Source organism: Terrapene carolina, unplaced genomic scaffold (assembly GCF_002925995.2).
Source record: "Terrapene carolina triunguis isolate 2854851 unplaced genomic scaffold, T_m_triunguis-2.0 Scaffold139, whole genome shotgun sequence".
NCBI classification, from domain to species: domain Eukaryota; kingdom Metazoa; phylum Chordata; order Testudines; family Emydidae; genus Terrapene; species Terrapene triunguis.
Window position 1 is genome coordinate 8,268,904 of NW_020664490.1, and position 20,366 is coordinate 8,289,269.

At 44.4% G+C, this 20,366-nt stretch overlaps 1 protein-coding gene across 1 annotated transcript in view; it reads left to right on the forward strand.

Annotated features, from left to right (window-relative positions):
* Positions 1 to 13,993, forward strand: part of LOC112103155 (klotho) — a 53,641-nt gene extending 39,648 nt beyond the window's left edge. The window contains exons 4-5 of the mRNA XM_024194778.1: positions 143 to 1,259; positions 12,705 to 13,993. Of these exons, the coding sequence (XP_024050546.1) occupies positions 143 to 1,259; positions 12,705 to 13,042 (1,455 nt within the window). The 3' untranslated portion in view covers positions 13,043 to 13,993. The remainder of the gene's footprint in view (positions 1 to 142; positions 1,260 to 12,704) is intronic.
* Positions 13,994 to 20,366: the final 6,373 nt, after the last annotated feature.

Genomic DNA, 20,366 nt, shown 5'->3' on the forward strand with positions numbered 1-20,366 from the left:
TGTTCATCTTAGGAGGCAGCATCAATTAAAAGAAATATTCTACTTGTGATTATCTTTTAATAAACCTTGTCTGATGGTTATGAATTTTCTATGTAATCAGAACTAACAAATTGAATCTTGTGTGTTTCTTTTCCCTTCTTAGGTAGACACAACCCCCACCCAATTCCTTGACACTAATGTATATGTGTGGGATGTTCACCACACTAAGAAGCTTATTAAAGTTGATGGAGTTGCTACCCCAAAACGTAAGCGTCACTGTGTTGACTTTGCTGCCATCAGGCTCCAGATCTCGCTGCTGCAGGAAATGCATGTCACGCATTTTCATTTTTCACTGAAATGGTCTTTGATTCTCCCTTTGGGTAACCTGTCTCAAATCAACCACACATTCTTGCACTACTATCAGTGTTTTGTTAGTGAACTTCTCAGAGTTAATATAACTCCTGTTGTAGCTTTATGGCAACCTATGGCTGAGAACCAAGGGCTTCCTGATGTGCTAGCCAGATATGGAGCCTGGGAGAACCCAGAGACTGTTCAAGCCTTTGTTGAGTATGCCAAGCTCTGCTTCAAAAGTTTGGGCCACCATGTCAAATTTTGGATTACAATGAATGAACCCTATGTGAGGAACCTGACATACTCTGCAGGGCATAATCTGTTGAAAGCCCATGCTAAAGCCTGGCACGTGTATGACAAAGAATTTAGAAGATCTCAGAAAGGTAAAATATCTATAGCTCTGCAAGCTGATTGGGTAGAGCCAGCCTGTCCTTTTTCCAAAAATGACCAAGAAGTTGCTGATAGAGTTCTAGAATTTGACATTGGCTGGCTTGCTGAGCCCATCTTTGGGAATGGTGACTATCCACATGTGATGAGAGAATGGCTTCACCAAAGAAACAGCATTGATTTATACAATTTCCACTTGCCTTATTTCTCTGAAGAAGAAAAGAAATTAATCCAAGGCTCATTTGATTTTTTTGCCTTAAGTCATTACACCACTATTCTTGTGGACTCGGAAAAAGAAGATGCACTGAAGTATGATCACTATCTTCAAGTTCAAATGATAAAAGACATCACATGGCTGAACTCCCCAAGCAGAGCCGCTGTGGTGCCCTGGGGACTGCGCAAAATGCTCAAGTGGGTTAAATCCAAGTATGGGGATGTCCCAGTTTATATTACAGCCAATGGAATTGATGATGATCAGAATATGGTTCAAGATAAACTGAGAGTATATTACATACAAAATTATATCAATGAAGCTTTAAAAGGTAAGGAATCCATGCAAAGTTTATACACTGAAAGTACTAGCATAAATTTTGGCATAGTGTATGATTGAAAAAAAATTAGCATCTAACAGCATCTAACATGTAGTTATGCTATACTTTATAATGGATAACTTATTCTATGGTTCATAAATCAGTTGTTGTTAAGCGGTAGGAAGTCAGATCTACTTCCACATGTTCTTAATAAAGCAGAAGAGGAAAAATCTATCTTTAAGTAACTGGTGTGAATAGCTTCAAAATCTGCTCATGAGATTCCTCCCCTCCTCCCCACCCCTGGACTGCTCCTTTCATCATCTCTTTTGGTGCTTCTTTCTCTTCCCCCTCTCTGTTCGAGTACCACAGGCCTCAGTCCACAGTCCCTTCCTTTTCTCCCTACACCTTATTCATGGGGGATGTCCTCTCCTCACACCAATTCACCAGTCTACCTCTGCGTACTATTTCTGACCAGTGCTACATATCTGACCATCTCTCCAGCACATCATCTTGGGTGGCCTGTCTCCAATTCAAGATAAGCATGACCAAAACCAAACTCTTAATACTTTCTCTGTGGTTGCTGACATCCTGCCTGTCATTCATGCTTCCAACCTGGGGGTCACTTTTAATTCCTCCTCCTTCTCCCTGCCCATTTAGGCCATCACCAAGTCTTGCCACTACGTCTTTCACAATTTATAAAAATTCAGTCCGTCCTGTCTTTTCTGCTGGCTAAAACACTTGCGCATTCCCTTATCTCTTCACATGATTGTGTCATGTAGGGTATCACTCCCACTGTCCATCCAGAACACACATTATCTTTCCAGTCACAACACGCAAGCCCCATTTTCACATCTCTGCACTAGCTCCCCTTGCTCTCTGTATCAAGTTAAAACTTGCCCTTGCCATCAAGACTTTACACTTGCTTTCATACATCTACCCTAAGAGACAAGTGGAGGCAGAAAACCTAACTGGCTTCAAGATTGAGCTTAAGTTTATGGAGGAGATGGTATGATGGGACTGCCTACAATAGCATGTGGCCCATCAATGACTGCCAGTAGCAAAAATCCTCAACAGACGGAGATGGGACACTAGATTGGGAGGGCTCTGAGTTACTGCAGATATTGCTTTCCCAGGTATCTGCTTGGTGGGTCTTGCCCACATTCTCAGGGTCTTAATTGATTGCCATATTTGGGGTTGGGAAGGAATTTCCTCCCCCTCCCGCCCCCTCAGTCAGATTGGCAGAGATCCTGGGGGGGTTTCGCCTTCCTCTGCAGTATGGGGTATGGGTCATGTGCAGGTTTAAACTAGTGTAAATGGTGAATTCTCTGTAGCTTGAAGTCTTTAAACCATGATTTGAGGACTTCAGTCACTAAGGCTTGGTCCACACTTACCCCCCAAGTCGAAGTAAGGTACGCAAATTCAGCTACGTGAATAACGTAGCTGAATTCGACATACCTTACTTCGAACTTACCGTGGTTCAGACGCGGTCCACACACGGCAGGCAGGCTCCCAGTCGACTCCGCGGTACTCCTCTCGTTGAGCTGGAGTACCGCAGTCGACGGGGATCACTTCCTGGTTCGATTTATCGCGTCCAGACCAGACGCGATAAATCGAACTCGGAACTTCGATCCCCAGCCGCCGAACTAGCGCAGCAGTGTAGACCAGCCCTTAGTCAGAGGTTAGAGGGTCTATTTCAGGAGTGAGTGGGTGAGGTTCTGTGGCCTGCAATGTGCAGGAGATCAGACTAGATGACCATGATGGTCCCTTCTGACCTTAAAGTCTGTGAGTCTCATGTTTTCTTCCACACTGTCCATACACTTGAAATGAGCTCTTGGGGTATGTTTGCACTACAGTAGGAGGTGTGATTGCACCATGTTTAGACATACCTGAGTTAGCTTTTAATGTAGCTAGTGTGTGTACTAGCTGAAGTGAATCCACAGCATCATGGGCTTCAGCATGGGCTGTAGGAGCCTACCTGGGACCCTGGGTACTTAATTGGACAGCTAGACCGCACTGAAGTCCATGCTGATTGCAGTGTAGACATTCCCTTACTTTTCCCTCATTCAGATCCCTCCAAAACTCTTGGTGCTTCCACGAGGTAGGGACCAGATTTTTAAAGGTATTTAGGTGCCTACTGGGATTTTTAAAAGCATCTACGCACCTAATACATTTACAGGGCTAAATTTAGCATGATTGAATGGGCTTGATGATAGAAATCAATCCAGAAACTAGTCATCTATCTACTAAGCATTTTTTCGCTAAATTACTGCCTCTGTATCTCAGGGTGGATAAGATACATCTCATGATCCAAATTCAGCCCATAGATTTCTAATAGGCAGTCTGTGGCTAACCTCATTTTAAATAAGGAGGTGTGGTCTGTGAAGAAGCATGACTCAAAATAGATTGCATAAGGGGATTTGTAGGGTCTGTTGGCCATTCCTACGTATCAATAGTGAGGGAGACTGCATTTTCTCCCTTTCTATGCACCATGGGTTCTGGTTCTTAGGAAGCTGCCAAATTGGCCTTTGGTTTGATCTTGCTGTATCAACTAGAAAAGAATATTATTGCTGTTGATCTGAGTAAAAAGCAAAATATTTTTTATTTCAGATACAGTATTCTAAAATATCTGCTATAGGTAAAGTAACCAAATTAATCAGACAATCGCAGTTTTCAGGAATAGCTTTTTCCTCTCTCAGCTAAATTAAATACTGCTCCATTTGTCCTGCTCTTTTATATGTTGTTCAAAGTTGCCCCACCAGAACTAAACCTTCACTATTTCCAGTGGATTCCTTGACCCCTGCCAGCCTCCTATGTCAGAGGCTTGCCACTGTAAATGGGCAAGCACCTCCTGGTGATCACTGAAGGACACGGCTGTGTTTGTGTTTGGAAGGAGTGACACAGTGCAGCCTGTGAACAGCACATCAGGATGGAGAATACTCTCATACAGGCAGCACAAAACATAACAAATATTGCACCAGATCATGCCTCCAAGAACTACATGCCTGGGGTATTTCCAGTGATTTTATTTCCCTTAGACAGATGAGATGTGGTGGTGTGGTTGCTGCATTATATGGGTTTCTAGGTTGTATGTTCCCCCTTGCAGAGTTATGTGGAGATACAGCAAGCATCACATAAGGCATGAGAGGTTTGTACTCAAGTTCCATCTTCTCTGGAAGTAGGATCTCAAAGGTGGGGAAGCAGCGGTGTGCAGATCATAGCCTATGTGACTCATAGGTTATGAGCTGCAGCCAGCTGCTTCCCTGCCTTTGAGATCCATCACCATTGGAATGCAAAATGCAGAGTGGGAGCCACACGCTGGGTATAGGGAAGCTGCCAAGCAAATTCCCCATTGGATGGTAGGAGGTCAGGGGTGCTGGAACCAGGGACAAGGGGGCCAGAGGCAGATTAGGGGTTTATGGGGCCTGCAGTCTGCAATACCCCCCCTACTACCAGGGAGCAGGCTCAAGGCGCGGGCACTTGCCCCACTCCGCCCGCCAGGCCCCATCATTTTAAAAGCCCTAAGGGCCCGCGACCGGGGAGGGAGAGTCACGCGGGTAGAGATGAGCAAGTGGGGTGGGGCAGGGGGGCAAGAGATGGCGGGAGGGCAGAGACTGAGGGTAAGGGGCGGCATGGGGGGCTCGGAGTAAGAGGCGTAGCATCGCATGCTGCTCACGGGGCTTGAGCGGTGGCAGCAGCAGCACGCATTGGTAGAGCCCTTTTGTATCCGCATCCGATCCAATATCTGCAAAAATGGTCCATGGATATGAAGCGGATATCCGTGGATTTGCAGAGCTCTACTTACTTATATCCAAGAGTGGGAATACATCAACCCAATTCTCAGTACTCTTTCTTGGCTTTCTTTCCGTTTCAGAATTCAGGACAAGGTTTCCTCATCAATATTTATCCACAGTCTTCTTTCACTTATTATTTGAATATTAGCCTCTTTGTTTTCTCCACCCATCCCCTGCTTTTCTTATATAGTAGAATGTTTGTGATTTCCCTCGCACCCCTTAGCTCTTTGTATTGAACAGTAAATTCTGTCCTACACTGTTTCCACCATCTAGAACAGATTTCTGCCTTTTTGTGGCTCTGATTTCAAATCCCAAATCTTCCCCCTGGCCAATTTACACCTAACTAGTTGGGAATTGGTCCTGCTTTGAGCAGGGGGTTGGACTAGATGACCTCCTGAGGTCCCTTCCAACCCTGATATTCTATGATTCTATGAACTAGGGTGCAGAAAAGTTGCACCTAGATCCCAAAGTTTGTGGGGTGTTGGGATTTGCATGTTTGATATGGCCCATTATAGGGATAGAATGCAGGTGCAAAATAGGAGTCTGGAATCAAATTTAGATCCAGACTGAATTTTTCTCAAAGTACTGGAGTATTTAAATCAAGGATTTTGGTTTGGGTCCATACCTACTTCTAGCCCTCTGAAATAATTAAGACAAATCCTGCTTTCTGCACAGTGCCGTAACAAGGGCGAGGCGAGTGTGTGTGTGGGGGAAACGGAGCAGAGAGTCCCTGTCTCTCCCCTGCAGCAACTGCTGCCGCAGGGTCCTAGCACCCCCCGTCTCTACTGCCAGGGCAGACTGACTCTGAGCCTGCCCTTTCATTTTCCAATGGGACCCTCCAGCAGCACAGTCCGCCCCCCCACCTGCAGTCACCACTCCTGCCCCATATTGGGCAAGGAGGCAGCCCCATCCCTCACCCCCAGTGAGGCTACAGTCAGGGGCAACAGCAGGGGAGGAGGCACAGGCAGCACCCCCTGGCACCCACCATGGGGGAGGCGAGGAAGATTCCTGGACCTGAGAGGGACCCTAGGAGCACATGCAGTAACAGTGGTGGGGGTGAGTGTGCTGCTGGGGGAGCAGAAAAGGGGGACTCCTCCCCCAGAGCTTGCTGCTGCCAGCAGGGAAGGGGGCTGGGGGGAGTCCTCCTCTCTGGCCCCTGTCCCGGAGCAGCCTGCCTGCACCCCAAATTCATCTCCAGCCCTGCCCCACCCCAGAGCCCACACCCCCAGTCAGGGCTTTCACCCCCCCACTGCACCCTTAACCCTCTGCCCAAGCCCTGAGCCCCTCCAGCACCCCAAACACCTTATCCCCAGTCCCAGCCAGAACCCTCACCCCCCCACACCCTAACCCTCTGCCCCAGCCCTGAGCCCCTCCCACACCCCAAATCTCCCATTCCCAGCCCCAGACAGAGCCCTCACCCCCCACACTCCTACTCTCGCCCTGAGCCCCTCCGACACCCCAAATCTCCCATTCCCAGCCCCAGACAGAGCCCTCACCCCATCTCTCGCCCTGAGCCCCTCCCACACTCCAAACCCCTCTTCTGCAGCCACAACCCACAGCCCTCACCCCTGCACCCCATCCCTCTGCACCCCTCCTATCCCCAAACTCCCTCCCAGAACCTGCACCCCCTCCCTCACCCAAACTCCCTCCCAGAGCCTTGGGCGGGTGGGCAGAGTTTGGGTGGGGGTGGATTCTGAGCACCACCAAAATTTCTACAAACCTGCCACCCCTGATCCTGCCCTGCAAACCTGAACTCCCAGCATTCTCAGGACACGTGCTGATCCCTAGTGGCCACTGCTGATATCCAGCACCTCCCTCCTCTCTTAACCTGTGAGTCCCTCTCTGGATTGGAACTGGACTGGAACCAAAGACTATCTTGGAAGCAACATTACCAGCCCAAGCAGTCAAAAATTATGAGTTAGACCCCCCAAAATCACAGGCTCTACTGCTACTGCTTCATTCATTCTTCGGCAGCAGGCCCTTTCCTCCGAGAGGGACTGAGGGACCCGCCACCGAATTGCCACCGAAGAGCCGGCCCTGGGGGAGGGGCGCAATTTTATATTCTTGCCTCGGGCGCAAAAATACCTAGTTATGGCTCTGTTTCTGCATCACTCAGAAAATCCACTCTCAGATGTCCATTAGATGTAATAGAGCACATTTATGTCTGGTGTCAATGTAGTCAACAGAGATAGGTTCTTCTTTGAGTGATGGTCCCTATGTTTATTCCACAAGTGGATATGCATGCACAGTCTGTGCCTGAGTCTGGACTTTTTTTGCAAGCAGTGTCCATTGGTCCGCACATGCACTGTAGCTCTCCTCATACGCCGAACTGAGGGCATAATGGGTGGTGCAGGCTGATGCCTCTTCACTTCCTTCTTACTGCTGCATAGTCTGAGTCAGAATCCTTGGTGTCCTCAGCGCCTTTCTGCTGCATCATTGCTGTAAATATATCGTAAGTAGTTTGTTTTAGTATTTTTCTGGTATCGTGTAGTTAGATTGTTGTTTTCCCCTTTCTTGTTCCCACCTTGGGGTATTTTTTCTCCCCGGAGAAGGCTGAGATTATGCCCAAGGGTCAAGAACTGTGTTTCCTGCCCTCACTCCTTTGCTGTGAGTGATGAAGATCAACACTGCTTCTACTGCCAGGGTGAGACTCACATCTAAGCCAAGAGCTGTATCTGCCACTCCTTTCCCCCAGAAGTTATAAGATTCAGGGACTGAGGTTTGATGGAGAAGACAGTGAGATTCCAATCAGATTTGGCCGGAGACCACCCCCCAAGTATATCAACCTTATCAAGCTGGCAGCACCCCTCTGAGCTTGAGCTCAGGAATGGAAGCTAAGTCTTTTAAGCCTAAAGAGAAGGCTTCCCATGACAGTAAGGGGCACTCTCATAAGCATAGGGACAAACCATCTTCATTGAAGCCTGCCCTGAAGAGAGAGGATCCTTCTCCAACCCCATCAAAGTTGGGAGAGCCTGCACACACAGGTGCTAAGAACTTAGGCCTGAATAAATTTCCTCAGCAAGAGAAAGTGATGTGCAAGACTACAGACCCTCCGGTTCTGGCACCAGTTCTGATGGCTAAGGCTAAAGACAAACAGCCTCTGGTGCTCCCATCCATATCTAGAGCTGACATGGTGCCTATAACAACACAGCCCCTGATGGATCTGACTTCCACGGTGACCAGGGAAGCTTTGGATCCGACGGCTCCACCAATGGACTCTCCCCACACCCAGGGTGATCTGAGACCTACATCTCCCTGGAGGATATTTTTGCTCTCCCCATCCTCATTCACCTCTCCTAACAGGACCATTTCTGTTCCTGGACATTCTTCCTCCAGAGGAAGAGGCTACCCCAAGGATGCAGAGTCGTTCTCCCATCCTGCTTGCCAGCCTAGTTATGTAGCCATCAGTACTGTCGGTTCTGCCAGTAGTCCAGGATCCAGCCTTTTTTTCTGATGAGTTTGAAGCTTCTCAGGAGTCTCTGTGGTACCAGGTAGAGGTGGCCCTGAGCAGCAGTTGTAGAAGATCAGGGTCCTGGCCAGATATGACTGGCTATGGGACCAGTGGTACCTTATGCCATGGGGTCCTACCCTGCCAGTTGATCCCATCTACTGGCACTATTGGGGGCCCTAGGACACCTACCGTAGACACATGGGATTCGGTACATGAGCCATATTTACCATTGCCCCGCCAACACCAACCGGCCCCATCGCAGTATTTGGTAGAAGGCCAGATCCACTGGTTCTGACAATTCCAGGGGTGATTTCATAGTCTTCACTGGATGAGGCAGTGACTTCATTTTCTCCATCTCTGCCTGATGACTTCAGGCAACATCAGTAGCTCATGCACAGGATGGCTTCCAAGCTGCAGATAAAGCTTGAGGAAGTTCAGTGGCCTCACACAGATTGCTGGACATTTTGCAGCCTTCGGGTCCCATTTGGGTGGCCCTCCCAATCAACGAGGCCATTATAGACCCAAGAAAGATGGCATGGCACCCTCCTACCTCTTGTTCTCCCATCCCAGAAAGGACTTTGTTCAGTCCAAAAGGGGAGAGTTTTTATTCTCTCACCCATTGCCTAAGCTACCAAGTGGCTACCAAGAGATCCAGGCAGCAGGGACCAATGGCTACTCCCTCTGATAAGATACAGAAGTAGCTCGATCTTCTGGGAAGAAAAATCCTCTCTTCCACCTCCCTCCAGTTCAGGATCTCAAACTATCAGGCCCTCATAGCCAAATATGATTTTACCAATTATGCTGTTTCTAAATTTCAAGGACAAGGTGCCGGAAAAGGATAGAGCACACTTTCAGGCCTTACTTGACGAGGGCAAATTGGTGGCTAGAACTTCCCTCCAGGTCATGGTGAATGCTGCGGACATTGCCTCCAGAGGTTGTTATGGGGAGAGACTTATGGTTTTCCTAGCGAGATGCGGAGTATCATCCAGGATCTGCCCTTTGATAGGATCAGTCTGTTCCACAAGAAGACCGATGAATCTCTCCACTCCCTCAAGGACTTTAGAACAATTCTTTGCTCGCTAGGATCTATACCCCAACCCCCAAGAGAAAACATCACAGACAGGGTATAGGGTGAGACTGCCTCCTCAGCTCTGTTCGCATCAATGTCCTCAGGAACCACCATGTAAAAGACAGAAGGTTTATCATCCCAGGAATGCAGCCCCTGCAGCATCTACCACTGCATCTTACTCTGACCCTCAGCCAAAGAGCTTCTTTGAATAGGACTGTCAAGACCTCCTTCCCTTTATTGATGCCACATCATTGCCCTCTTCAGATTTTTGGAGGCTGCCTTACTCAATTTGTCTGCAACCGGAAGGCCCTAACTGCCGACAAATGGGTACTGGAAGTTATTCACAGCAGTTACCTGATTGAGTTTCTGGCAACTCCTATCCACAGACCTCCTCCTGGTTCCTTTTCAGGGGGAACGAGATCCCTCCCTCTTGGTATAGAGGCAGCCAACCTCTGGAATAGGTGCATCAGCCATCATAAACCCTTTCAGCAGTACACTTACCGGGATGCAGAACTCACCAGTTCTCACCTAGTGAACAGTCTTACCAGACATTTTTCCATGAACCACAAATGAAAGTTTCACAATTCAGTTCTCAACAAGGTCTTCACTCAATGGGAAATGCTGTCCTGCAATCTTTTTGTCTCACAGGTGATGGAGAAACTTCCCCTAGGCAAGTGCTCGATGGGAGACAATGAGCTGCTATCACAGAAGGATCACCTGAGATATGCCTTACCTCCCATTCCTTTAATACCACAGGTTCTATAGAAAATCCATTAAGACAGGGCTCAAGTCATCCTTATAGTGCCCAACTGGCTGAGACAGTTGTGGTTTATGCAGAGGCATGCGCAGTAATTTAAATTTGACCGTTTTTGGAGGAACACGTTCTGTGCTGCCTTTTATGCCCTTGGTTCGGTGCATGCGGAGAGCTACGGTGCAGGTGCAGACCAACAGACACTGCTTGGTCCACACATCTCGAGATACCACCAGTTACAGGTAAGTAATCTCCATTTGCACCAGCCATGAATCTAAGCAAGCATACTTTCTTTTCAGTTTTTTCCTTAGGACTGAAACTGGGTTAGATGTCAGTTTTGTGCCTGCAATGTTTATAGCAGGTTCTGAATGATGTATGCAATTTTGCATAGCTTACATCTTCAACTTCAGTGAAATAACACACAGGTGTATGAGCCAGAAAAAATAGCACAGGAAAATATTTTCCCTTTACATTTTGTGTGTATGGGGATAAAAATAAACATTGCCTTTGGAGAGCAGTATGATCTAGTGGACTGAGCACAGGACTTGTAGCCAGGAATTCCTGACTCCTTATCACAGTTCTCATACTCTGTGCGACTTGGGCAAGTCCTTCAACCTCTCTGTCTTAGTATCACCATTTTACTGATGGAGAAACTGAAACAAAAAAGCTTACTTCTGTCCCTCACAAGGATTTGGAGGGAGGAGCTTAGTTATTTATTTAGATTTATTTACAAAATTAATAAGCACTTGTCTTCCACTCTGTGTAATGTTGCGCACACACAGTTAAATTAGTTATCCAAAAAGACCAGTTTTAAATAATGCCTCACATCTCCCAATATAATGTTTTTACATCACCTTGAAATAAAAATAATTTGCACAGTGCTGTAAGAATAAGCCATACTGTGCAGTGGGAGACATCTGCCAAAAAGCTGCATGTTGCCGACCTTTAAAAGCTTTGGTGTAGATCTTCAAAGGTATTAAGGTGCCTAACTCCTTTTGAATCCAACGGGAGTTAGGTGCCTAAATACTTTTGAGGCTCTCGGCCTTCCAAACTACAGGTACTTGGATAGTACAGAACTTTACAACAAAGAAAAAGAGTAGCTTTTGGTCATTGTAGTGTAATGTGTGAAGGAACCACCAGTTGTGGCAGATATCTTTGAATGCCCGTAAATAAAGTGATATATAAAAATACACTCTCAGATCACAATATTTGCTGTCGGATATTCCCTACCTGTGCTAAGGGGCAATTTACCGCCAGCGTTACACACCAGCCTTACCAATTGCCTCACCTCAGTCTGACTCTCCTTGCCAACTGCACGGCCTGCTGCCAAGAAGCCTGTACCTTTCAGTAAGAGCCTTCTCCTGCAAACACTTGTGCACATGCATAACTTTACTTATGTGAGTTGAAGATACACTGTGAGATGATGTCAGCTGAATAGTCCATGTTTGACAGGTCCTGATTCAGCAAGGTACTTAAGCACATGCCTAACTTGACTTCAGTGGGTCTGCTCATGTGTTTAAAGCTAGACTTATGCTTAAGTACCTTTCTGACTCAGTTAATGACTCAGGTCACCTCAGTCCAAAATCACAGGGCAATTTGAGGAGATGGGGTTGATACACATAGCATGTCCTGGAATGATTTCTGATGTGATGGAGCAGGATTTACCAACTGAGGAAGGTTACATTGACTATTCCAACTCCACCCTTCCCCCCATGTTGGTGTGTATGTTCTCCTGGTGCCACGGGCAGGAATGGTTCATGTGACTCTCCCCTTTTGCCATTTGGAAGCACTGTGTAAAGAGCTTGGTTGTGTTCACCATATTTATCTTCATTGCTGGGGGCATGGGTAAGCAGAGAAAATTTTAAAAAATCCCAACCCCCCAAACAACATATCGTAGAAAATTCTGAAAACTGCTTTTGTCATGACTTTAAAAAGATAATTTCACTGGCTGCATTCTGTGATAGATTCCATGCCCCTAGGTTTCACTCCCTTGAATGAAGATGTATTCATTGACCACACGAGTTATATGTTATACTATAAGTTTATGTCTGTGCATGGGTATACTACTGTTTGTTTGTTTTATACAAACAGATCTATACCTGCATTAATAGGCCAACCATTACCCCAGAATTACCATATATATTTTAATTAAAAGGAAAAACTGTGTGGTAATCACAGATCACGCTATATGGTAATTGTCATCCAATGCTCACTTTTTAATGATAACCTCGTAATGTATGTATGCATATCTATCTTCTCTCTGTGTGGAGATGAGTTCACATCTGGGTTTGACTCTGACCTTCCTCAGCAACATACAGTAGCACACAGCATTGTTCTTAAATAAATTAATAACTGATTTATTTTCATTTCCCCTCCCCTTTGTTTTCTTTTGCAGCATACACCCTGGATAATGTCAATCTACGGGGATATTTTGTCTATTCTTTTAATGACAGGACTGCTCCCAAATACGGCCTCTATCGTTACATTGCTAATCAGTATGAGCCGAAGCCTTCCATGAAACATTACAGAGGAATAATTGACAATAATGGTTTTCCCAGTTCAGAAACTCCTGATAGACTGTGCCCAGAAATGCTTGTCTTGTGCCCTGAATGCAACCTTTTCCAAACCAGAAAATCTTTATTAGCTTTTATATCTTTTATATTTTTTGCTTTTATTGTTACTGTATTCTTCATTATTTACTACTCTAGGAGGGTTGAAAGAAGGTATAAATAGTGCTGCCCCTTCGCATCCAGCACTCGCTACTCCTTCATCTGCATTCCTTTGGGAATTCTGAAATAATGGCACACAAGGTTGTAATCACTTCAATACTAGGGAACCATTTGCATTTTATAATACTGTGAAGCACTGAAGTTGAAAATGGGTTGTGAACATAGGGCCCTGAAATCCTTCTCTGTGTTTTAATACTTCTGGTTTATGACAGATCCTTGATTGTTGTCATCAAATTTATCTCAGAACTTTGATTGAGGCCCTTTATTTGGGCAGGTTTTTTTCCACTCGGGTAAGGGTATTTTTTAAAAAGGCCTACAATTAGCCTGATGGTGGAGACACAAACAAATATATTAACTTAGATGTAAATTGGGTTTGGTTTTATTTTAAGACATATAGTAGTGGAAAACTACAGATGTGGAGTTCTCAGGGTGAAAGATTGATGAGAAACAAAAGAAACCATCTCCCCAAACCAGGTGTTATGGCACCTGATACAAAACAAACACATGATTTAAATGATCAGGAAAGTAGAGACTCAACAACTGTATGTACCAAAAGGGAAAGGAGAGTCTTCTTGCTAAAGCAGAGGACAGGGAGTGAAGAGATTGGGAATTTTTTCCCTGCTGTGCTGGTGACTTTGGGTAAATCACTTAACTGCAAAGCAGGCTGCTGGTTCCACACTCCCTACCTGCTCTGTCTCTATTGGTGCTGTCACCCTGCCAGTCTACTGCCCTGGCTCCATGCTGTGGAGCGTGACCCAGCTCCACCTTGCTGTGTCTAACCTGACAAATCCATCGGGAAACAGCAGCAAGGGGAATTGACTCATGTTTGGAGGGCAGTAAAGGTGGTTCCTGGCAAAGGGGCAGGCAGTGTTTAATTTATGCCAGGGCAGAGCCCCAGCACCTCTAGGCTTGGCAGTTCATAGCCCCGGCACCTCGGGGCTTGCTGCATCAGTTATGAAAATAAAAAAATTGCTTGAACCCTGGCACCTAATTGCTTGAGCTCCGGCACCTCTTCCATTACAAATTAAGCACTCGGGGGTAGGGTCCAGGCCTTGGAGATGTGGGAGAGTTAAAGAGGATTAAAGGCTCTTATTTTGTTTGGTGAGGGGGGAGAGTAGTAATTGTGAAGGATCTGGGGTGCTCCCAGTTGACAAATGGGAGAACTGCACTGACCTTTGCCGTGCTTGATAGCAGGAAACTGTATGTCTTATGGAGGTGCAGGGGGCAAATACAGCGTGGACCCATACCACCACCTAGTAACCAGAACCTTTTCCTCCTACTTGTGCACCTTCCCCCAACAATTAAAAAACAAAACTGGTAATTAACCATTTCCCAGGTTCCCATTGGTTAGCAAACTGTGGAATGATTTGAGGAAGGGATTTGTTTGAGTTTGAATTATGTTGGGTCTGGAGGCTTTAAGCCTATAAATTTCACACCTCTACCCTGGCCACCTGCTGCCTTGTTTGCCAAGGATTTAAGTCTTGCTTTTGAAACTCACTTATTTATTCTCTAAGAGCTTGACCCAACTCCCATTGGAGTCTTTTCCATAGATTGTAATGGGAATTGGATCAGGCCTTGATAGCACTCAGATCCAGAAATACCATTGAAAGTCTGAGCGACTTTCCCTTCTCTCTCAATGGAATAAATTAGCAAAAAAAAGCAACACTGTTTATTAATAGAATCAGTATATTAGGAGCCCATTCTGCATAATGCAGAACAGTGATTGTTTTCTCTATCTCCGTGCTTGCATTGTCTTCAGATGCATTTATGCTTCTATTTCCATATTGCCTCGTGAGTTATGTTCATCACTGGAGAGGATTTTTTAATCTAATATGCTCTGTGTCAATTATAAGTAGTTTATCTAGCAGAAGCTGATGTTGCTGTATTGAATGTGAATGTTTATCTACTGTAAATTGAAATTTATATGTGAAATATGCCTACTTTCATTTGCAAACTAGATTACATTTCTTTCCTATTTAGGTTATGTAGCGAAATAGAAAATAATTATTGTTCAGTGATAGTGATTAATATGTTTGTATTTTAGTTTCAGACTTACAAGAGTCTCCATTTGCACTAATATATATATATATTTTGCTATGAGGATTCAGGTGACAAATTCTGGGTAGGTGATAACGTATAGAAAATGTATATTAGCCTGGAAAGGTTTGCTGAAGGAGAATATATTTTCAAACTTTACTGTGTCATTTCTACGTTTACCTGCTGCCATATGGTGCTGCATGGACTGTAATACAAAAAGACGGTTCTTAATGAATACATGGAGAGCTATATAGATTTCTCCATGTCATTGTAAAGAGTCACCTATTTACATATTTAATGTATAGCTTACTTCATGGTGTCAGGTGGAAAACTCAACGGATGGTGAAAAGGACAATATTTAATATATACATGGCCAAATATAGCTACGTGCTAGTTTTCCTTGCTATAACTATGCTAGAATCATAAATACTGGGCCTGATTTTTAGAGTAGGTGAGCATGTGCAGCTCTCACTGACTGCATTGTGTGTGTGTGTATGTGCTGAGGACCTGAAAATCCTAACCCAAACCAAGTATTTTATATTCCTACTCTCTTCCCCACTGGTTGGCTATTTAAAATGTGTATTTAACATGCGGCTATTTCACTACCTAGGAATGATCAATGCATTACTATCTTGAGCTAGTCATTTGTAAAGCCACATTTTGAAATGTTGGGGGGAATGGGAGGCCTGAAGCGAGAATGCATGAAACCTGCATTCACATCGAGGGGGACGTAAATAGAGCAGCAAAAAGATGGCAGGGGACATGTCTGTTCCATTTATCTGCATCAGTGATTGCACCTATGGTGCAATAACTGCAACAACTTGAAATAACACCTGCACCATAAAAAAACAACCTATTTCCTAAACTGCATTTATACAGAGCAAGACACTTAGGATGGACCAGACATAGTAAGAATGTATAAAGTCTTCTCACAAGTAGTAATAGGATAAATGTGTTTGGTGTGGACTGGACTAAGTATAGGATTGTTTAAAGTTCCATGGTTAGGTTGGCATTTTGCCAGATGATCATGCTGTGCCATTTTAAAAATCACCATAGTGAAAATTTCCACCTCTGAAATCAGTAGAGGCCGAGCACCATTAAAACAAATTAACTGATCAAGTATCTGCAACCATTGCAGGTTCTTCCGATACTTAGATTAGGTGATACTGTAGTCAGTGAGCGGCAAATGTTGAGTTTTCAAATGGTGCTTACTCACTATCTAGTGTAAGTAAATCAGGGATTCATTACAGTGACGCAAGAGAAACATTATCCCATACAATAATGCTGCCAGCACCTGTAGAAATAATACAGCCTTTTGTGCTCTTACTTTCAAAACTGACTTTAAATATCACTGAAAAACACTGACCTCATGGATTCAATATAAATATATGCAGAAATATTTCCCACAATATCCTATCTACTTCAGTACCATGTGCAGGCTGTTTTTAAAACTGAACAATCTCTTTTTAAATAAGACAGGAGTGTCCAAAGGAAAGTTTTTGGCCAAATAACACCTTGCGCTTATAAAGTGCTTTACCTTTTCAGAACACTGTACAAATCTGAGTGAATTAATTCCGCACCTTTAACATGGCGCGGTGGCCCAAGCAAACTACAGGTTGATTTGCTAGAGCACATGCCAGGGTATAGACTCAGCAGTTTCCTTCATTTTATGGACATTAGGAGCAGTTCTCAGACTCCTTGAAAATTGCCAAACTGGCCCTTCAATGGTCCAAGATTGGACACCACTCCCCTAAGGCTTGCGTAACATTTGCACTGTGCTCCTGCAGACTGATTCAGCTCCTCCTCAGTAATCAGGGTGTGGTACAGATGGCATTTTTTCACTTTCAATATTTATTTGTAAATGGTGATTTAACACTCTTCTGTGAAGAGAACATCGATAGTAGCTTGTGCCATGACTGGACAGCAACCAGATTTTTTAATTTTTAAACAACAGAACACTATTATAAAAATATAGTGAGATCTAAACATAGCATAATTTAGTTTTGAAAATTAACAAGCTTTTGCATCTGAGATAGTTGGTGTTAATAGGCTGTGTGAAATGCATATGCTCATGTTGTTTTTAACTGTGCTAATGGAATGTACATTATTGCCAATTTACTGAAAGTTACAGCTCTAACACTGTTGTAAAATATGAAATTATATTTTGATTCAAAATATTTTTGTGATACAGGTGGAAATCTGCTGTTTTTATTTCCTGGAGCAGGCTGTAAAGAATGAATGCTAATAGAAAGTATTTGCAAAACGTATGCAGTATATGTTGTATTTATGTTGTTGCTATTATTGGAGTTTCTCAACACCCTAGGGTGACAGTAGCATTCCCAGTGTACCACATCTCAGAGGCAAGCACTGTAGGTGCTTCAGCAGCGAGGCCTTGTAGGGAAGTAGACCTGGTGAGTCCCAGTAACCACTCAAACTCATGGCTAAGGGAAAGGTTTTTACTAAGGATGGCAGGAAACGGACAGGTTGCAGATACCCTAGGTACAGAGCCTTCAACAATTGCAGTTCAAAGTGAGCAATAGCAGTTCTTCTTTGGGTGCCGGGGGCAGTCCAATCCAGAGTCAAGGCTCTTCAGCCCTAGTGCCTGGGGTGCCATCTCCAGCCCAGTCTTTATTTCTAGTATATAAGTGCTTGCAGGTTTCCAGGCCAGGCTCATTTATTGTCTCCCACTGGGGCCTCTGGGCACTGGCTCCCTGCCCAGCGGTTGCTGGTCCCCCGTAAGTCCCACACAGACCTGCCCAGCTGTAACGTCCGGCAGTCACAGCCTGTTCCACATGATGCTCTGCATCTATTCCTGTTTCCAGTTTCTTTCCAGTTCTCTGCTTGGCATGTGGCTGCTGTTTAAACTTCCAAAGAGGCCCTGGCCACCTCCTGGTTCAGGAGGATCATTCCCCTTCTTACCTGACCAGGGGAAAGGAAAGTGCAGTGGGGAAGGGCCTGATGGCAGTTGTAGTCCCCTGCTTTGCAGCTCCAGGAGGGACATAATGCCCTCCCTTAGAAATGGAATCAAACTTACTGTACATCACACACTGCAAACTTTATTTTAATTGTACAACTGCCAGTTTCCTGTTCACAACAAAAAGGGTATGGGCCTTTTAGTGCCCTATGTAAAGCTTTAGTGGCAGGATTTTTAGGATAATTTTTAATTAATCTGTTTGTTAGTTTTCTACTGCCACAACATTAACAGTAATGTGTATTTGGGGGGTTATTGCCAATGACTAAGACCAGATCTAACCTTACATTTTGCTGGCATAGCTATGTCAGATGCATTATAGTGCCGTTTTTTGGTTGGTTTGTTTGTTTGTTTGGTTGGTTTTTTTTGCTACATAGCTCTGGCAGCAAAAGCCCTACTGTAGATACAGTTATACCGACATATAAGTGCTTTTGCTTATATAGCTTATTTTGCTTGTCAGACTGGAATAATCTATATTGGCAAAAGCATTTTTTTGCCAGAATAGCTGCATCTACACTCGGTCTCGTCTACACTTAAAACTTATACCAGCATAGCTCTGCCGATTAGGGCTGTGATTTCCCCCCCAAAAAAATGCTGTCAAACTGGGAAGGATGTACCTGGTGGGGTCCTGCATGAATCTGTCCTGGGTCCGGTACTATACAATATTTTCAATATGAGTTGGAGAATTGGTCTGAAATCAACGAGAGGAAATTAAATAAAAACAAGAGCAAAGTGCTACACTCAGGAAGGAAAAAACAAATGCACAACTCCAAAATGGGGAATAACTGCCTAGGCAGTAGTACTGCTGAAAAGGATCCAGGGGTTATAGTGGATCACAAAGTGAATATGTGTCAACAATGTGATGCAGTTGCAAAAAAGGCTAATGTAATTCTGGGGTGTATAAACAGGAATGTTGTATTTAGGACAAGGAAGGTAATTGGCCTCCTATACTCAGCACTGGAGAGGCTTCAGCTGAAGTACAGTATTCAGTTCTGAGCACCACATTTTAGGAAGGTTGTGGACAACTGGAGAGAGTCCAGAGGAGAGCAACCAAAACGATAAAAGGTTTAGAAAACCTGACGTATGAGGAAATGTAAAAAACAAAACAAAAACTGGGACATGTTTAGTCTTGAGAAAAGAAGACAGAGAGTGGACCCGATAAGTCTTCAGATATGTTAAGGGCTGTTATAAAGAGGATGATGGTCAATTGTTCTCCATGTTCATGGAAGGTAGGACTAGAAGTCATTGGTCTAATATACAGAAAGGGTAATTTAGGTTAGATCTTAGGAAAAACCTTCCAACGATAAGGGTATTTAAGCTCTGGAATAGGTTTCCAAGGGAGGTTGTGGAATTCCCATCATTGGAGATTAAGAACAAGCTGGACAAACACCTAGCAGGGATGGTCTAGGTTTACTTGGTCCTGCCTCAGTGCAAGGGCCTGGACTAATTGACCTCTCGAGATCCCTTCCAGCCCTACATTTCTATGACATATCTATGTTGGTATAAGCCTTAGAGTAACTGTAGATGTTATCCACATAAAAGTGCTTTGGGCACTACAGTGTCTCTGTGTGTATGTATGTTTTATATCTGTCTATCTATATAGATATACAAACATTCCCAAGCAGCTAAGAATAAGGAGGGAAGCAGGACGGTTAGGAAATGGAGACAGTGGCAGTGGAAGAGTGAAAATATTTAAAACAAAAAAATTAATAAATCTTAATTTTACCAAACTACCATATTCTTCTCTTTAGAGGCACGGAATCGTTCAAAGTGGATCCATTTTGGCTGAAGTCTCTTAGGTGACAAATGCCTTTCCCAAGGAGAAGAAAATGTCAGTTTTAGGTGATAGGGCTCAGCTTCATCTGAGACAGTTCTATCTGGTTTCTTCAGGCACACAAAGCTGAGGTGTAGCATGGAGGAGAGGAAGAGGGGAAGAAAGGGAAAAGTTGCTTCTGTCTTTGATATGTGTAGTTGGTAAACTGTTGGCAACCCACAGGCACAACACACTGCAAACCTATTAGTTTGCCAGCCTGGACATAGCAAAGCATTGCAAGTCTAGATTTGTGCCAACTGGCTTAGGATGAAAGAAAAAGGAGTAATAAGGTGAAAGGAAATGGACATATTAGAATATATCAGAAACCTTAGTTTCATATCTCAGGAATTGCTCAGAACCCAGCCACAGCAGTGATGGCATCATCTAGTCTCAAATCCCCATTTGGTCCTGTCAAAAAGTCTTTCAGGACAAAGGAGGCCAACAGTGTAATAGTAAATACCTGTGTGCTAGCATGTTGGTGTGGTGACAGCCATGATGGTGATGCTG